Source organism: Bombina bombina, chromosome 6 (assembly GCF_027579735.1).
Source record: "Bombina bombina isolate aBomBom1 chromosome 6, aBomBom1.pri, whole genome shotgun sequence".
Lineage (NCBI taxonomy): Eukaryota > Metazoa > Chordata > Amphibia > Anura > Bombinatoridae > Bombina > Bombina bombina.
The window spans coordinates 1,039,099,978-1,039,120,273 of NC_069504.1; the positions used below are offsets into that span (position 1 = coordinate 1,039,099,978).

Consider the following 20,296-nt stretch of genomic DNA (forward strand, 5'->3'; position numbering starts at 1 on the left):
CTAGCTAAAGCCTGACAAAAGGCCTGGACGTCTGGATTTTCTGACAGACGCCTGTGTAACAAGATGGACAGAGCTGAGATCTGTCCCTTTAATGAGCTAGCCGATAAACCCTTTTCTAAACCTTCTTGTAGAAAGGACAATATCCTAGGAATCCTAACCTTACTCCAGGAGTAACCTTTGGATTCGCACCAGTATAGGTATTTACGCCATATCTTATGGTAAATCCTTCTGGTAACAGGCTTCCTAGCCTGTATCAGGGTATCAATAACCGACTCAGAAAAACCACGTTTTGATAAAATCAAGCGTTCAATTTCCAAGCAGTCAGCTTCAGAGAAGTTAGATTTTGATGTTTGAATGGACCCTGTATCAGAAGGTCCTGTCTTAGAGGTAGAGACCAAGGCGGACAGGATGACATGTCCACTAGATCTGCATACCAAGTCCTGCGTGGCCATGCAGGCGCTATTAGAATCACTGATGCTCTCTCCTGTTTGATTTTGGCAATCAATCGAGGAAGCAGCGGGAAGGGTGGAAACACATAAGCCATCCCGAAGTTCCAAGGTGCTGTCAAGGCATCTATCAGAACCGCTCCCGGATCCCTGGATCTGGACCCGTAGCGAGGAAGTTTGGCGTTCTGGCGAGACGCCATGAGATCTATCTCTGGTTTGCCCCAACGTCGAAGTATTTGGGCAAAGACCTCCGGATGAAGTTCCCACTCCCCCGGATGAAAAGTCTGGCGACTCAAGAAATCCGCCTCCCAGTTCTCCACTCCCGGGATGTGGATTGCTGACAGGTGGCAAGAGTGAGACTCTGCCCAGCGAATTATCTTTGATACTTCCATCATTGCTAGGGAGCTTCTTGTCCCTCCTTGATGGTTGATGTAAGCTACAGTCGTGATGTTGTCCGACTGAAACCTGATGAACCCCCGAGTTTTTAACTGGGGCCAAGCCAGAAGGGCATGGAGAACTGCTCTTAATTCCAGAATGTTTATTGGCAGGAGACTTTCCTCCTGATTCCATTGTCCCTGAGCCTTCAGAGAATTCCAGACAGCGCCCCAACCTAGTTGGCTGGCGTCTGTTGTTACAATTGTCCAGTCCGGCCTGCTGAATGGCATCCCCCTGGACAGATGTGGCCGAGAAAGCCACCATAGAAGAGAGTTTCTGGTCTCTTGATCCAGATTCAGAGTAGGGGACAAGTCTGAGTAATCCCCATTCCACTGACTCAGCATGCACAATTGCAGCGGTCTGAGATGTAGACGTGCAAAGGGTACTATGTCCATTGCTGCTACCATTAAGCCGATCACCTCCATGCATTGAGCTACTGACGGGAGTTGAATGGAATGAAGGACACGGCATGCATTTAGAAGCTTTGTTAATCTGTCTTCTGTCAGATAAATCTTCATTTCTACAGAATCTATAAGAGTCCCCAAGAATGGAACTCTTGTGAGAGGAAAAAGAGAACTCTTCTTTTCGTTCACTTTCCATCCATGCGACCTTAGAAATGCCAGAACTAACTCTGTATGAGACTTGGCAGTTTGAAAGCTTGAAGCTTGTATCAGAATGTCGTCTAGGTACGGAGCTACCGAAATTCCTCGCGGTCTTAGTACCGCCAGAAGGGCACCCAGAACCTTTGTGAAGATTCTTGGAGCCGTAGCCAATCCGAATGGAAGAGCTACAAACTGGTAATGCCTGTCTAAGAAGGCAAACCTTAGATACCGGTAATGATCTTTGTGAATCGGTATGTGGAGGTAAGCATCCTTTAAATCCACTGTGGTCATGTACTGACCCTTTTGGATCATGGGTAAGATTGTCCGAATAGTTTCCATTTTGAACGATGGAACTCTTAGGAATTTGTTTAGGATCTTTAAATCCAAGATTGGCCTGAAAGTTCCCTCTTTTTTGGGAACCACAAACAGGTTTGAGTAAAACCCTTGTCCTTGTTCCGACCGCGGAACCGGATGGATCACTCCCATTAATAACAGATCTTGTACACAGCGTAGAAACGCTTCTTTCTTTATCTGGTTTGTTGACAACCTTGACAGATGAAATCTCCCTCTTGGGGGAGAGAATTTGAAGTCTAGAAGGTATCCCTGAGATATGATCTCTAGCGCCCAGGGATCCTGAACATCTCTTGCCCAAGCCTGGGCGAAGAAAGAGAGTCTGCCCCCCACTAGATCCGGTCCCGGATCGGGGGCCCTCGGTTCATGCTGTCTTTGGGGCAGCAGCAGGTTTCCTGGCCTGCTTGCCCTTGTTCCAGGACTGGTTAGGTTTCCAGCCTTGTCTGTAACGAGCAACAGCTCCTTCCTGTTTTGGTGCAGTGGAAGTTGATGCTGCTCCTGCTTTGAAATTCCGAAAGGGACGAAAATTAGACTGTCTAGCCTTAGCTTTGGCTTTGTCTTGAGGCAGGGCGTGGCCCTTACCTCCTGTAATGTCAGCGATAATTTCTTTCAAACCGGGCCCAAATAAAGTTTGCCCCTTGAAAGGTATATTAAGTAATTTGGACTTAGAAGTTACATCAGCTGACCAGGATTTTAGCCACAGCGCCCTACGTGCCTGAATGGCGAATCCTGAGTTCTTAGCCGTAAGTTTGGTTAAATGTACTACGGCCTCCGAAATGAATGAATTAGCTAGTTTAAGGACTCTAAGCCTGTCCGTAATGTCGTCCAGCGTAGCTGAACTAAGGTTCTCTTCCAGAGACTCAATCCAAAATGCTGCCGCAGCCGTAATCGGCGCGATGCATGCAAGGGGTTGCAATATAAAACCTTGTTGAACAAACATTCTTAAGGTAACCCTCTAATTTTTTATCCATTGGATCTGAAAAAGCACAGCTATCCTCCACCGGGATAGTGGTACGCTTAGCTAAAGTAGAAACTGCTCCCTCCACCTTAGGGACCGTTTGCCATAAGTCCCGTGTGGTGGCGTCTATTGGAAACATCTTTCTAAATATTGGAGGGGGTGAGAACGGCACACCGGGTCTATCCCACTCCTTAGTAACAATTTCAGTTAGTCTCTTAGGTATAGGAAAAACGTCAGTACTCGCCGGTACCGCAAAGTATTTATCCAACCTACACAATTTTTCTGGTATTGCAACAGTGTTACAATCATTAAGAGCCGCTAAAACCTCCCCTAGTAATACACGGAGGTTCTCCAATTTAAATTTAAAATTTGAAATATCTGAATCCAATCTGTTTGGATCAGAACCATCACCCACAGAATGAAGCTCTCCGTCCTCATGTTCTGCAAGCTGTGACGCAGTATCAGACATGGCCCTAGTATTATCAGCGCACTCTGTTCTCACCCCAGAGTGATCACGCTTGCCTCTTAGTTCTGGTAATTTAGCCAAAACTTCAGTCATAACAGTAGCCATATCTTGTAATGTTATCTGTAATGGCCGCCCAGATGTACTAGGCGCCATAATATCACGCACCTCCCGGGCGGGAGATGCAGGTACTGACACGTGAGGCGAGTTAGTCGGCATAACTCTCCCCTCGCTGTTTGGTGAAATTTGTTCAATTTGTACAGATTGGCTTTTATTTAAAGTAGCATCAATACAGTTAGTACATAAATTTCTATTGGGCTCCACCTTGGCATTGGAACAAATGACACAGATATCTTCCTCTGAATCAGACATGTTTAACACACTAGCAATAAACTTGCAACTTGGTTACAATCTTATTTAACAAAAACGTACTGTGCCTCAAAGAGCACTAAACGATTAAATGACAGTTGAAATAATGAACTGAAAGACAGTTATAGCATCAATCCTTAAAAACAACACAACTTTTAGCAAAGGTTTGTTCCCATTAGTAAAGTAACAATAATTAAGTTTGAAACATAAAAATTACAGAGCAACGTTTTTTAATCACAGTCAATATATAAGTCTCACAGCTCTGCTGAGAGAATCTACCTCCCTCCAAAGAAGTTTGAAGACCCCTGAGATCTGTTAGAGATGAACCGGATCATGCAGGAAATACAAGAGTAACTGACTGGAATTTTTTGATGCGTAGCAAAGAGCGCCAAAAACGGCCCCTCCCCCTCACACACAGCAGTGAGAGAGAAACGAAACTGTCACAATTAAAACAAGCAACTGCCAAGTGGAAAAATAATGCCCAATATTTATTCACTCAGTACCTCAGAAAATGCAAACGATTCTACATTCCAGCAAAAACGTTTAACATAATAAATACCTATTAAAAGGTTTAATGTACTTTTAACAGAGTAATTCCGGTGAAATACCATCCCCAGAATACTGAAGTGTAGAGTATACATACATGTCATTATAACGGTATGGCAGGATTTTCTCATCAATTCCATTCAGAAAATAAAAACTGCTACATACCTCAATGCAGATTCATCTGCCCGCTGTCCCCTGATCTGAAGCTTTTACCTCCCTCAGATGGCCGAGAAACAGCAATATGATCTTAACTACTCCGGTTAAAATCATAGGAAAAACTCTGGTAGATTCTTCTTCAAACTCTGCCAGAGAGGCAATAACACGCTCCGGTGCTATTGTAAAATAACAAACTTTTGATTGAAGTTATAAAAACTAAGTATAATCACCATAGTCCTCTCACACATCCTATCTAGTTGCTGGGTGCAAGAGAATGACTGGGAGTGACGTAGAGGGGAGGAGCTATATGCAGCTCTGCTGGGTGAATCCTCTTGCATTTCCTGTTGGGGAGGAGTTATATCCCAGAAGTAATGATGACCCGTGGACTGATCACACATAACAGAAGAAATACTCCTAGGAGTATCTGACTAGCCATGTGGAAACTAGGCCCCAAATAAAAAGACTTATCACCCTCAGAGAAAAAAACGTCCCATTTATGAAACATGTTTTGTCACTAACGTTTTGTCACTAATTAATATGAGTATTAACATGAGTATTACCCTATTTTGTAAGCATGATCCCAGTCGTTGCAAAATCACTGCGTCTAGGTTACCTCAAATACACAAGGTTCTGTCAGCATTTTCTAGAACTTATCCTTTCTATAGAAATAAAAGTACTGAACATACCTTAAAGCAGGTAATCTGCAGACCGTTCCCCCAACTGAAGTTTTCCCATACTCTTCAGTTATGTGTGAGAACAGTAATGGACCTTAGTTACAAACCGCTAAGATCATCAACCTCCAGGCAGAACTCTTCTTCTAATTTCTGCCTGAGAGTAAAACAGTACAACGCTGGTACCGTTTAAAAATAACAAACTCTTGATTGAAGGTAAAACTACACTAAGTCACCACATATCTCTTTATACTTCCTATCTTGTCGAGAGTTGCAAAGAGAATGACTGGAGGTGGGGGTTAGGGGAGGAGCTATATAGACAGCTCTGCTGTGAGTGTCCTCTTTGCAACTTCCTGTTGGGAAGGAGAATATCCCACAAGTAATGGATTAACCCGTGGACTGGATACACCTTACAAGAGAAATATGTTTATTATAACTTCAGGGGTATTAATATGTACGTTGCAAAATATTATTTGATATTTTATATGTTGTCTTCTACTAGTTCGTTTCCAAATCACAGTCTGTTATATAAAGTAAAGAAATTTAAGGAGGATCACCATATGAGATCCAAAAGTGGTCTCTTATTTGCTCTGAATCACCTTCTATAACATTGTATTAATTCTCTCTGGGAGGTCCAAGAGTGGCCTCATTTACCATATGGAAGGTTTCTAGTTTGATTGACAAATTATGAATATACTTGTACCCCTGTCATATGTCCTAAAAGTAAGCAATGTGTTTCTCTCTTCTCGTTAACACATATTGAGCACATGATGTAATTTATTTTGTCTGGTTTTTTTTTATATGGACACATTCGTTTCTATGCCTTGAAATGACCCTTAAATAAAAAATAAAAAAACAGTTCCAGCATTCACTCAGAGCATTAGAATTGCACTCTGTACTATACATCTCACTGTCATTAACTCACAAACTCTTTCATCCACCGCTAGCAAATCTCAGATATATTCTGTTCATCTCTCACCAGGCTCTTTACGATTTTCAGCAGCTCCTCCATCACTACAGCAATGCCCTGATACCCCAACAGGCGGCATATGGTCTTGAAGTGAGGAGGTCCCACAAAGTTGCGATATGAACTGTATATGTGGCTGTAGGCTATATTGAGAGGCTGTAGTAAGAGAGGACAATACGATGTATGATTGTAGTGATTTCATGATAAAAGTGAACAAAAAACCTAAACTAATAATTATTGCATCAGACATAACTTAAGTAATCATAATTATTTATGTACTACTAAGTGTTTTATTAAAAAGTCTTTTGAAAAAGTATAACATATTAACCAAGTAAAAGCTAACAGTGCTCAATTTGTCATTATAGATCCCTCCCCCTCACAGTATGCAAAGGGGTAGATTTAACAATGTCCGCCGCACATCGATAAATACAGACAGAATACGCTGTCGGCATTTATCATTGCACAAACATTTCTAGTGAAACGCTTGTGCAATGCCGCCCCCTGCAGATTCACGACTTGGCCACTAGCAGGGGTATCAATCAACCCGATCATATCTGATCAGGCTGATTGCTGTCCGCCTCCTCAGAGGTGGCAGACGAGTTAAGGAGCAGCGTCCTTATGACTGCTGCTTCTTAACTTATGTGAGGAACCTGTTGCATTCGCAGCATAATAAATAGGCCCCAAAAGCTTTATGTGGATTATAAATTGTCACATATACAGCAGATGGGGTGTATTGCAAATGCTGCAGTGTTGCCAATAAAATTAGCAAATTAAAAGAAAGGTGGCTGTTCGGTATTTGTGCTGCTTAATATTTCTGTATAAATGTAAATAAATTGTAATTGTGGTTATCAGCACTGGTATGCTGCAGCTTGTTGATATGTGTTATATGTAAGATTGTTACATTAAAGATGTCTTTCAAGGGGTGTGCCCTTGGCCTGGAAAACAATAAATATTTTTCTAACAAAATGGCAGTTAAATTCCTTTAAACATTTGTTTGCATGAATATTATATTTTGCAATACTATGGCCCATAGTTATCAAGGTCTGGCGGACCTGATCCGACACTGCGGATCAGGTCCGCCAGACCTCGCTGAGTACGGCGAGCAATACGCTCGCCGTATTCAGCATTGCACCAGCAGCTCACAAGAGCTGCTGGTGCAACGCCGCCCCCTGCAGACTCGCGGCCAATCGGACACCAGCAGGGGGTGTCAATCAACCCGATCGTACTCGATCGGGTTGATTTCCGGCAATGTTTGTCCGCCTGCTCTGTCTTTGTGACCGCTGCTTCATAACTGCTGTTTCTGGCGAGTCTGATGACTTGCCAGAAACACAGGGCATCAAGCTCCATTCGGAGCTTAATACATATGCCCCTATGAATCATTTATATATGCTTTAATATTCCTTTAAAGGGATAGGAAAGTCAAAATTTAACTTGCATGGTTCAGACAGAACATATCATTTTAAAACACTTTTAAATTCACTTCTATTTTCAAATGCGCTTTGTTCTCTTGGTATCCTTTGTTGTAAAAGACTAAGCCATATCTTACACTAGTGGAAGCTAGCTGCTGATTGGTGCCTGCACACATATGTTTCTTGTGATTGGCTAACTAGATGTGTTCATCTAGCTGCCAGTAGTGCAGTACTGTTCCTTCAGCAAAGGGTAACAAGATAATGAAGCAAATTTGATAATAGAAGGAAATTGAAAAGTTGTTTAAAATTGTATGTTCTATCTGAATCATATAAATGTTGGGGTTTACTGTCCCTTTAAGTGAGAACCGCTAACTTGTAAATACCTCATAAGTGCAGTATAGCACCTGCTCCCTCATATGAAAATATCTCATTGGAGTAGTGCTGTACTGATCCTAAATGCATCACCCAATACCTTGTGTGTGTGTAATGTGTATTCTTTCTGGTATCCCACTGGCTCACCTCAATATCCTCATGAAAAACATTGATTCTGGGAGCTATAGTTCTTCTGGATTTAATAAGTTTACTAGTAAAGCAAAACAGAACTAACACTCCCTATTATTATTATTATTATAGCCAATAAGATTACAGACTTAAAATCCTGCCTAGACTTCGTATATGGATTTGGTTTTCTTTGGTAGCAGTGACATCTATCAGAGGCATTTAAGCATCTTAAGTGCTCTAAAGCAGTGTTTCTCAACTCCAGTCCTCAAATACCCCAAACAGGCCAGATTATCATGATATCTAAATAGATCACAGGTGAAATAATCAGATGATTAGTAACCATGGTTACTAACCTGCTGTCAGCCATTAACTGATTATTTCACCTGTGCTCTAGTTAAGATATCATGAAAATCTGAACTGTTAAGGGTACTTGAGTACTGGAGTTGAGAAACACTGCTCTAGAGGTATCTTTTATAGACCAGATGCCCATAGGCAGTGGCCAAATTTGGGTAATTGGAAATCTGGCACTGGGAGCAAATGGAAATATGAAAATATGATCTTTAATATTGAAAATGTGTACATTTTGTAACCTACAAATGGATCATAGCAATGGCAAAGTGCCTATCCTTATGAGAAAATGATGCTATCTTGTTCACTCACCTTTGACCCATAGAGATAATATGGTTGTACATTTGCAGGTTTGTCTCTTTGAGGTTCCTGTGTAAAGGGAATGGCTGTGCGGACAAACCTGAGAGAGTAAAAGTAATATAATGGTCAAACTTTAAAAAGTGAAATATCTATCTATCTTTCTATCTATCTATCTATCTATCTATCTATCTATCTATCTATCTATCTATCTATCTATCTATCTATCTATCTATCTATCTATCTTTCTATCTATTATCTAACTTGTTATTTATAGGCTGAGGGACTCTGCTCATCAAGGAATCGTGTTATTTTGCACACCGCTAGGTCATGTCTTATTCAACACATTTATGATATGGACACTGAACTGTAAAATTCCCCTTAATGTGTTCAAAGTGACTTATTCTTTCATATTTATTTATTTGAAATAGCTGATTTTGCTCATTAAAGCCATCACCTATTGTTCTCAAGGGCATGTGTATTTAAATGGACTGAGCCTGCAGGAAGAACATACTTATGTTTTATCTCTTTATTTATACACAAAGGCCAATCATTAGGTATTAAAGGGCTAATTACAGCTGGTTGGTTCACATTGGCATATCCAAAACATATAAATGGGGGACACTTATTAGAGACCCACAGGTGATTTATCGCCACAGGAGAAGGGAAACCAGATGTGTCATGAGCTCAGTTGGACATGATATGGGAAAGACCTAGTGGAGCGGGGGATGGGATGATTGGTGGTGGGAAATGAAGAATGATAATGGTAAGGGGCACATGGGGGGCAGCCATTATGCTGGGGAGGGGGGTAGTGCCCCACTAGCGCAAAGCCACTGGGGTTCAAGGAGAAAAAACTGCTATTTTTTTTTTTAATTCTATCCCCCACCCCCACTGTGAGGCTACTTTATGCTGAGGTATCCTGTTTACATAGCTTTTCTACCACCAAAACTGCAGTATAGGTAGTGTATTCAACAGGCAAATGCAGGCATGTCAAATTACAAAATAGAGGTAAAGATGCTGTTTGTAAACAATATAAATTGATCATTGTGAAGACATTAAGGGGGAGAAAAACATAATTTATGCTTACCTGATAAATTCCTTTCTTCTGTTGTGTGATCAGTCCACGGGTCATCATTACTTCTGGGATATTATCTGCTCCCCTACAGGAAGTGCAAGAGGATTCACCCAGCAGAGTTGCTATATAGCTCCTCCCCTCTACGTCACCTCCAGTCATTCGACCAAAGACCAACGAGAAAGGAGAAACCAAGGGTGTAGTGGTGACTGAATTATAATTTTAAAAAATATGTACCTGCCTTAAAAAACAGGGCGGGCCGTGGACTGATCACACAACAGAAGAAAGGAATTTATCAGGTAAGCATAAATTATGTTTTCTTCTGTTATGTGTGATCAGTCCACGGGTCATCATTACTTCTGGGATACCAATACCAAAGCAAAAGTACACGGATGACGGGAGGGATAGGCAGGCTCATTATACAGAAGGAACCACTGCCTGAAGAACCTTTCTCCCAAAAATAGCCTCCGAAGAAGCAAAAGTGTCAAATTTGTAAAATTTGGAAAAAGTATGAAGCGAAGACCAAGTTGCAGCCTTGCAAATCTGTTCAACAGAGGCCTCATTCTTAAAGGCCCAAGTGGAAGCCACAGCTCTAGTGGAATGAGCTGTAATTCTTTCAGGAGGCTGCTGTCCAGCAGTCTCATAGGCTAAACGTATTATGCTACGAAGCCAAAAGGAGAGAGAGGTAGCAGAAGCTTTTTGACCTCTCCTCTGTCCAGAATAAACGACAAACAGGGAAGAAGTTTGGCGAAAATCTTTAGTTGCCTGCAAGTAGAACTTGAGGGCACGAACTACATCCAGATTGTGTAGAAGACGTTCCTTCTAGAAGAAGGATTTGGACACAAGGATGGAACAACAATCTCTTGATTGATATTCCTGTTAGAGACAACCTTAGGTAAGAACCCAGGTTTAGTACGCAGAACTACCTTGTCTGAGTGAAAGATCAGATAAGGAGAATCACAATGTAGGGCTGATAACTCAGAGACTCTTCGAGCCGAGGAAATAGCCATTAAAAATAGAACTTTCCAAGATAACAATTTTATATCAATGGAATGAAGGGGTTCAAACGGAACACCCTGTAAAACGTTAAGAACTAAGTTTAAACTCCATGGCGGAGCAACAGTTTTAAACACAGGCTTGATCCTAGCTAAAGCCTGACAAAAGGCCTGGATGTCTGAATTTTCTGACAGACGCCTGTGTAACAAGATGGACAGAGCTGAGATCTGTCCCTTTAATGAGCTAGCCGATAAACCCTTTTCTAAACCTTCTTGTAGAAAAGACAATATCCTAGGAATCCTAACCTTACTCCAGGAGTAATCTTTGGATTCACACCAGTATAGGTATTTACGCCATATTTTATGGTAAATCTTTCTGGTAACAGGCTTCCTAGCCTGTATCAGGGTATCAATAACCGACTCAGAAAAACCACGTTTTGATAAAATCAAGCGTTCAATTTCCAAGCAGTCAGCTTCAGAGAAGTTAGACTTTGATGTTTGAATGGACCCTGAATCAGAAGGTCCTGTCTTAGAGGTAGAGACCAAGGCGGACAGGATGACATGTCCACTAGATCTGCATACCAAGTCCTGCGCGGCCATGCAGGCGCTATTAGAATCACTGATGCTCTCTCCTGTTTGATTTTGGCAATCAATCGAGGAAGCAGTGGGAAGGGTGGAAACACATAAGCCATCCTGAAGTTCCAAGGTGCTGTCAAAGCATCTATCAGAACCGCTCCCGGATCCCTGGATCTGGATCCGTAGCGAGGAAGTTTGGCGTTCTGGCGAGACGCCATGAGATCTATCTCTGGTTTGCCCCAACGTTGAAGTATTTGGGCAAAGACCTCCGGATGAAGTTCCCACTCCCCCGGATGAAGAGTCTGGCGACTCAAGAAATCCGCCTCCCAGTTCTCCACACCCGGGATGTGGATTGCTGACAGGTGGCAAGAGTGAGACTCTGCCCAGCGAATTATCTTTGATACTTCTATCATTGCTAGGGAGCTTCTTGTCCCTCCTTGATGGTTGATGTAAGCTACAGTCGTGATGTTGTCCGACTGAAACCTGATGAACCCCCGAGTCTTTAACTGGGGCCAAGCTAGAAGGGCATTGAGAACTGCTCTCAATTCCAGAATGTTTATTGGCAGGAGACTTTCCTCCCGACTCCATTGACCCTGAGCCTTCAGAGAATTCCAGACAGCGCCCCAACCTAGAAGGCTGGCGTCTGTTGTTACAATTGTCCAGTCCGGCCTGCTGAACGGCATCCCCCTGGACAGATGTGGCCGAGAAAGCCACCATAGAAGAGAGTTTCTGGTCTCTTGATCCAGATTCAGAGTGGGGGACAAATCTGAGTAATCCCCATTCCACTGACTCAGCATGCACAATTGCAGCGGTCTGAGATGTAGGCGTGCAAAGGGAACTATGTCCATTGCTGCTACCATTAAGCCGATCACCTCCATGCATTGAGCTACTGACGGGAGTTGAATGGAATGAAGGACACGGCATGCATTTAGAAGCTTTGTTAATCTGTCCTCTGTCAGATAAATCTTCATTTCTACAGAATCTATAAGAGTCCCCAAGAATGGAACTCTTGTGAGAGGAAAGAGAGAACTCTTCTTTTCGTTCACTTTCCATCCATGCGACCTTAGAAATGCCAGAACTAACTCTGTATGAGACTTGGCAGTTTGAAAGCTTGAAGCTTGTATCAGAATGTCGTCTAGGTACGGAGCTACCGAAATTCCTCGCGGTCTTAGTACCGCCAGAAGGGCACCCAGAACCTTTGTAAAGATTCTTGGAGCCGTAGCCAATCCGAATGGAAGGGCTACAAACTGGTAATGCCTGTTTAAGAAGGCAAACCTTAGATACCGGTAATGATCCTTGTGAATCGGTATGTGAAGGTAAGCATCCTTTAAATCCACTGTGGTCATGTACTGACCCTCTTGGATCATGGGTAAGATTGTCCGAATAGTTTCCATTTTGAACGATGGAACTCTTAGGAATTTGTTTAGGATCTTTAAATCCAAGATTGGCCTGAAAGTTCCCTCTTTTTTGGGAACCACAAACAGGTTTGAGTAAAACCCTTGTCCTTGTTCCGACCGCGGAACCGGATGGGTCACTCCCATTAATAATAGATCTTGTACACAGCGTAGAAACGCGTCCTTCTTTATTTGGTTTGTTGACAACCTTGACAGATGAAATCTCCCTCTTGGGGGAGAGAATTTGAAGTCTAGAAGGTATCCCTGAGATATGATCTCTAGCGCCCAGGGATCCTGGACATCTCTTGCCCAAGCCTGGGCGAAGAGAGAGAGTCTGCCCCCCACTAGATCCGGTCCCGGATCGGGGGCCCTCGGTTCATGCTGTCTTTGGGGCAGCAGCAGGTTTACTGGTCTGCTTGCCCTTGTTCCAGGACTGGTTAGGCTTCCAGCCTTGTCTGTAACGAGCAACAGCTCCTCCCTGTTTTGGTGCAGTGGAAGTTGGCGCTGCTCCTGCTTTGAAATTCCGAAAGGGACGAAAATTAGACTGTCTAGCCTTAGCTTTGGCTTTGTCTTGAGGTAGAGCGTGGCCCTTACCTCCTGTAATGTCAGCAATAATTTCTTTCAAACCGGGCCCAAATAAAGTTTGCCCCTTGAAAGGTATATTAAGTAATTTGGACTTAGAAGTTACATCAGCCGACCAGGATTTTAGCCACAACGCCCTGCGTGCCTGAATGGCGAATCCTGAATTCTTAGCCGTAAGTTTGGTTAAATGTACTACGGCCTCCGAAATGAATGAATTAGCTAGTTTAAGGACTCTAAGCCTGTCCGTAATGTCGTCCAGCGTAGCTGAACTAAGGTTCTCTTCCAGAGACTCAATCCAAAATGCTGCCGCAGCCGTGATCGGCGCGATGCATGCAAGGGGTTGTAATATAAAACCTTGTTGAACAAACATTTTCTTAAGGTAACCCTCTAATTTTTTATCCATAGGATCTGAAAAGGCACAGCTATCCTCCACCGGGATAGTGGTACGCTTAGCTAAAGTAGAAACTGCTCCCTCCACCTTAGGGACCGTCTGCCATAAGTCCCGTGTGGTGGCGTCTATTGGAAACATCTTTCTAAATATTGGAGGGGGTGAGAACGGCACACCGGGTCTATCCCACTCCTTAGTAACAATTTCAGTTAATCTCTTAGGTATAGGAAAAACGTCAGTACTCGCCGGTACCGCAAAGTATTTATCCAACCTACACATTTTCTCTGGTATTGCAACAGCGTTACAATCGTTGAGAGCTGCTAAGACCTCCCCTAGTAATACACGGAGGTTTTCCAATTTAAATTTAAAATTTGAAATATCTGAATCCAATCTGTTTGGATCAGAACCGTCACCCACAGAATGAAGCTCTCCGTCCTCATGCTCTGCAAGCTGTGACGCAGTATCAGACATGGCCCTAGAATTATCAGCGCACTCTGTCCTCACCCCAGAGTGATCACGCTTGCCTCTTAGTTCTGGTAATTTAGCCAAAACTTCGGTCATAACAGTAGCCATATCTTGTAATGTTATCTGTAATGGCTGCCCAGATGTACTAGGCGCCATAATATCACGCACCTCCCGGGCGGGAGATGCAGGTACTGACACGTGAGGCGAGTGAGCCGGCATAACTCTCCCCTCGCTATTTGGTGAAATTTGTTCAATTTGTACAGATTGGCTTTTATTTAAGGTAGCATCAATACAGTTAGTACATAAATTTCTATTGGGCTCCACCTTGGCATTGGAACAAATGACACAGGTATCTTCCTCTGAATCAGACATGTTTAACACACTGGCAATAAACATGCAACTCGGTTACAATTTTATTTAATAAAAACGTACTGTGCCTCAAGAAGCACTAAACGATTAAATGACAGTTGAATAATGAACTGAAAAACAGTTATGGCATCACTCTTAACAAACAACACAACTTTTTAGCAAAGGTTTGTTCCCATTAGTAAAATATAAAAATTACAGAGCAACGTTTTAAATCACAGTCACTATATAAGTCTCACAGCTCTGCTGAGAGAATCTACTTCCCTTCAAAGAAGTTTGAAGACCCCTGAGTTCTGTTAGAGATGAACCGGATCATGCAGAAAAACTGACTGGAAATTTTTGATGCGTAGCAAAGAGCGCCAAAAACGGCCCCTCCCTCTCACACAGAGCAGTGAGAGAGAAACGAAACTGTCATAAATAACACAAGCAAACTGCCAAGTGGAAAATAATGCCCAAATACTTATTCACTCAGTACCTCATTAATGCAAACGATTCTACATTCCAGCAAAAACGTTTAACATGAAAAATACCTAATAAAAGGTTTAATGTACTTTTACAGAGTAATTCCGGTGAAATACCATCCCCAGAATACTAAAGTGTAGAGTATACATACATGTTCATTATAACGGTATGGCAGGATTTTTTCATCAATTCCATTCAGAAAATAAAAACTGCTACATACCTCAATGCAGATTCAACTGCCCGCTGTCCCCTGATCTGAAGTTTTTACCTCCCTCAGATGGCCGAGAAACAGCAATATGATCTTAACTACTCCGGTTAAAATCATAAGAAAAAACTCTGGTAGATTCTTCTTCAAACTCTGCCAGAGGGGTAATAACACGCTCCGGTGCTATTGTAAAATAACAAACTTTTGATTGAAGTTCTAAAAACTAAGTATAATCACCATAGTCCTCTCACACCTCCTATCTAGTCTTTGGGTGCAAGAGAATGACTGGGGGTGACGTAGAGGGGAGGAGCTATATAGCAACTCTGCTGGGTGAATCCTCTTGCACTTCCTGTAGGGGAGCAGATAATATCCCAGAAGTAATGATGACCCGTGGACTGATCACACATAACAGAAGAAATGTTCCTTTAAATCGTGGTGAGATAACATTAGTTTGCTGCTGATTTTTTTATTTTTATTTATGCAACACCGATCTTAAAAGTATTTAAGTTAAAAGTAAATGATCTCTATAGTCCTATAATATATAACAAGACACCCTGTAATTATTCTATATTTCTTTCTCCTCAGTAGATTAGTAGTATTTTAGCAATGACCTGGTCTCACAGGTAGCTGTACAATTTTATCCCATGAGCACATACAAACTCTTAAAAGACAGCTGATTGAGAAAATAATAACTGAACAGATTTTTGGGAAAAAAATTATTTGAGAAAGTGCTGCACACACTCAGTTGCAGTAATTGTGTGCGGTGATTATTTTTTTTATGTATAATGTAATGCCCTGCACTGGAACTAAGGAATTTGATATATTTGATGTCTATAGAATGTACATATGGTAAATGAATGAGAGTCTTCAGAGGGTGAATGTATTAATACATTCATGCAGGAGAATGTGTACTGTGACTTTTGATTGTTCTTGGCACAATACTTCAAAAAAGTTATAAGTACATTATCATACCCAGATCATTGAAAGTTGTATTGTACGCTTTAGGTTAGTGTGCACAAAACAGAGCAAAACCTTTATATTTTTTCAGTGGCTGAATTGTTCTATATAATTCATGTGGCTTTTTTTATATATGTTATGCAACTTATAAACTGTGAATAAAAACTGAAAAAATGTAAACCCCCTGCTCTGTATTGTGTGTGCTAAGCTGAAGCATAGGATATAGCTGTCAAAAAAGCCATCAACATCAGTGATCTGTGAATGTGCACCACTCCTATCACAGGGTGCAAGAAAAGAATACGTGAGCTCCAAGATGGCGCCCAAAGTATAAAAACACAGAGCTTCCCCAGTAGGCACTTGTCAAGGGTTAAAAACAAAGAAGATGGCTCAGAAGAGAGCTGCAGGCAAAGGAGGAAAAACAACATAATGGTGAGTAGTAATCAGTCAGTTGAAGTTGTGTCCATCAGTTTTTATGTCCCTTTAAGAAACTAGATCATAGAGTGAAAAGATACATTTAAACAGTGACGTGCGGTGAGGTCAGAGGCTAGTGAGGCACTGGCTATGATAAATATCTTACATCCATGCCAGCGCTCTAGATTTGCACCTACCGGTTAGTTGAACCATTATAACAATAGTTGGGCAGGAAGTCAAAGTTGAGCTCCCAAAAGACGTGGAGAGTGTTTCTTCCGTATGGAGCTGACACATTATGATTTGCCTCTCTGAACATGGCATCAAAACTATCCAATGTCAGATGCTTTGAAAGCAGACGGTGAGTTAAGCGATTAATATCCAGCAGCCACTCCAGCTCCTAAGGGAGGAGAATGAAAGTGGTGAGAGATGGGTAAAACCCTAAAGGGATATGAAACCCACGTTTTCTTTCATAATTCAGATAGAGCATACAATTTGAAAAAGAAGGAATGTAAGCTTAGGAGCCGGCCCATTTTTGGTTCAGCATTTGGGTAGCGCTTGCTGATTGGTGGCTGTACATATATGCGTCGTCATTGGTTTACCCAATGTGCTCAGCTAGATCCCTGTAATGCATTGCTGCTTCTTCAACAAAGAATACCAGGAGAATTAAGCAAATTTAAAGAAGAAAATTGGAAAGATGTTTAAAATTGTATGTTCTATCTGGATCATGAAAAAAAAAAGTTAGAGTTTCATGTCCCTTTAAAATGAAAAAAAAAAAATCCCTCTACAGGACAATCATCTGTGACGCATGCAAAAAACAATCTGTGACTGCAGCTTGCACAAGCTAATAAATCCCTGAGCTCATGGATTAGAGGCTAAGACCTTACTGACATCATGCAGACACATACAACGCATTGTGGAGAATAATAAGAAAGAAAGAAAAGAGCATCCCCTAAGCACTCAAATGTAATAATCTATTTAGAGCTAAATTACAAGTGGAACACTAATTCATTGCGCACCCGCAAACTGGCACATTCACCGTTTGCGGGCATGCAATATATAACCTCTGGTTAATTTTTTAAATGTGCCCCAATTGCCCCCCAAATACAGTGTGTAGTGTTTTTTTTTTAAATAAAAAATAGTAGCATTTTTTATTTAAAATAAATAAATAACTGCACTAGGCAGTTTTTGGGGGCAAAAGATGGCGGGAGTCGGGTGTTTAAAAAAACACAAAAAAACGGCATTGAAAAGTGCCTTTACATAGCGGTCTATAGGAACTGTGTGTTCCCAGCAAATATATATATTTAATGTGTTAATATATGTATATACACATATAAGCATATACATATATATTTGCACTTTGCTGCCCATCGCTGCGCAACTTACCCTTCGCATGCGCTCCCCATTGGAATCTATGGAAGCGCGCTCTCATGAGCGCAATGCTTCTGTGCAATGCAAACGCAAGGTTGCGTTCACATTGCACCTAACTCGTAATACCAGCAGCACACATTTGCATATATAGTTTTAGAGAAAGCGATATTTTGCGCTCCTCCACTTGTAATCTAAACCTTAATGTCTCTAACCCCCCAAAAGAAGGGGGTATCAAAATTAAACATAACGTTTACTGTGGATGGGTTAAGATAAAAACAGTTAAATACTAAAAATGTATACATACTGGTGAGTCCAATCCAAAATTCCAAACAAAGATCAGTTCCAAAATTATACTTAAATAAATATGCCAAGGAGAAGCACACCCAACTTGCATACAAACCCGATCGCATATTCTTATGTGCGCTAACCTGACATGAAAATAGAAATATTTCCCATTCCACTGTTCTTCACACAGCAGAAGTTCTATTTATTCATAAATATATATATATATCATTGATGTTTTTTTGCACAAATATATATTTATACTTGTCTGGGTTTAACTGCCTGGGACTCTGGGGACAGCACAGCTTCCCGAGAGTGCGATTGAGAACCCAGAGAACATATGCACACACATATAAACTATATATATATATACACACATATTTAGACATGTGTATGTATGTATCTCAGTGTTAAGCCCTTTGTATCCCTTTTTTTCTAACACCTGAGACCTCATATCTTTGAACCCTTTTTTGTGCAATTTTTTTTATAAGTGCAACTGTACCTTGATGTGTATTTTTGATGTGTTTTGTGACACTTTTTTGATCTCTGAGGACGCAATAATCATTCTAGCGTATATTGTGATTGCGCTCACGTGTTTCAACTTGTAATATGAGCGGTAAACCCGACAAGCGCAAAGGGCTGTAATAAACCCCTGTTCACTCGCTTGTTACTGTTAATGTGCAACCCACAGTCTGGCCCACAGTGTGCAACACAAATCAAAAAGATCCCTTCCTAATGACTATCAGTGGTTATTAAAGTCCCACAAGGGAGTAAAAAAGGGATTGGCGATCTACTACGCTCTCATGTTGCTCTACTGTTATTATTTAAAACAATAAAAAGTTTCAAGAGTCCAGCACCTGGGATCCAAGGTGTGCAAACACGGGGGCACTGCACAATACCCCCAGTCAATATAGCAAAAGATGATAGTCGCACCATTAAATGAATGAATTTCTTTATTGAGCCAAGATCAAAAAAATCAGCAACGTTTCGGACACAAGTCCTTAATCTTGCATAACAAACAGACAATAATTCACTTCTTATATACCCAAATAAGTCATACCTTTACAGCTAATTGTAACACCTGTAAAGCCAGGTATATCACTAACAGCCAAATGCTGCCACCATGTGGTCAACTACAAAAATCACACCTCTATAATTAATTTAAATTTTACTATTACTTACTTAGCAATGAATTAATACATAGTCTAAATATATCCATGTACAGTGCAGGCTCTCATGTAATATATTATTTTCATCTACCACTATTCATTTATATTACATATTAGCATAGATAGATATAAACATTGTTTTAAATAAAGATTTACATATAAATTTCTACAGAAAAATTGACCAATCTAGTACTTTATTCATGCCACCTGGAAATAATGTACCTAATTCATATATCCAATATGCTTCACGTTTTTGTAATAATTTAATTCGATCACCCCCTCTTCTAGGATGTTTCACCTGTTCCAAAATCTGGAACCTTAATTGGCTTAGATTACGGCCTGCAGACAAAAAGTGATGGGCAACTGGGGCATCCTTTTTCTTGGTTCTGATACTACTTTTGTGTTGGACTATGCGTTCCCTTACGCACTGGGAGGTCTCCCCCACATACCCCAGCCCACATGGGCATTTAATAAAATATATCACAAAATCAGTATTACAAGTATAGTGTCCCTTAATGAAATATTTTTTTACCAGTACTTGGATGACTAAATGTTGGCCCTTTAATTACACTATTACAATTTGAGCACCCTAAGCAGGGAAAACTCCCCAGATTTTTCTTACCAATATAAGTTTGAACCGGTCCCTTAGATGGACCAATATCTGCCCTTACCAGAACATCTTTTATATTTTTTCCTCTTTTAAAGGCTGGCATAGGAGGATTCTTAAATTCCTGAATATCAGGGTTACAAGTGCTCAAAATGTGCCAATGCCTGCAAATAATCTTCATAACCTGTTGATTCCAAGGTGCAAATTGACTTACAAAAACTAGTCTAGGGTTTTTTTTATTCTTCACAGGTTTTTTCTTTTCCAATAACATGTCCCTAGGGGTGTTTAATGCATTCTTAAATTCAGTCTCAATTAATTCACATGGATATCCCCTTTGAAGGAAACGATCTCCCATTTCTTTAAGCCTGTCCTTAACCACTGTTTCGTCAGACACAATACGCCTTACACGTAGAAACGGGCTCCTGGGTAAAGATCTTACCAATGAAGGGGGGTGTGCACTCTTATAGTGCAGGAGAGT

The 20,296-nt window shown here is 41.2% G+C and overlaps 1 protein-coding gene across 1 annotated transcript in view; it reads right to left on the reverse strand.

Moving 5' to 3' along the window:
- Nucleotides 1-20,296, reverse strand: part of CYFIP2 (cytoplasmic FMR1 interacting protein 2) — a 236,629-nt gene that overhangs the window by 64,940 nt on the left and 151,393 nt on the right. The window contains exons 22-24 of the mRNA XM_053718790.1: nt 16,590-16,789; nt 8,535-8,622; nt 5,977-6,120 (exon numbers count right to left, since the gene is read on the reverse strand). Coding sequence (XP_053574765.1) covers nt 5,977-6,120; nt 8,535-8,622; nt 16,590-16,789 — 432 coding nt within the window. The remainder of the gene's footprint in view (nt 1-5,976; nt 6,121-8,534; nt 8,623-16,589; nt 16,790-20,296) is intronic.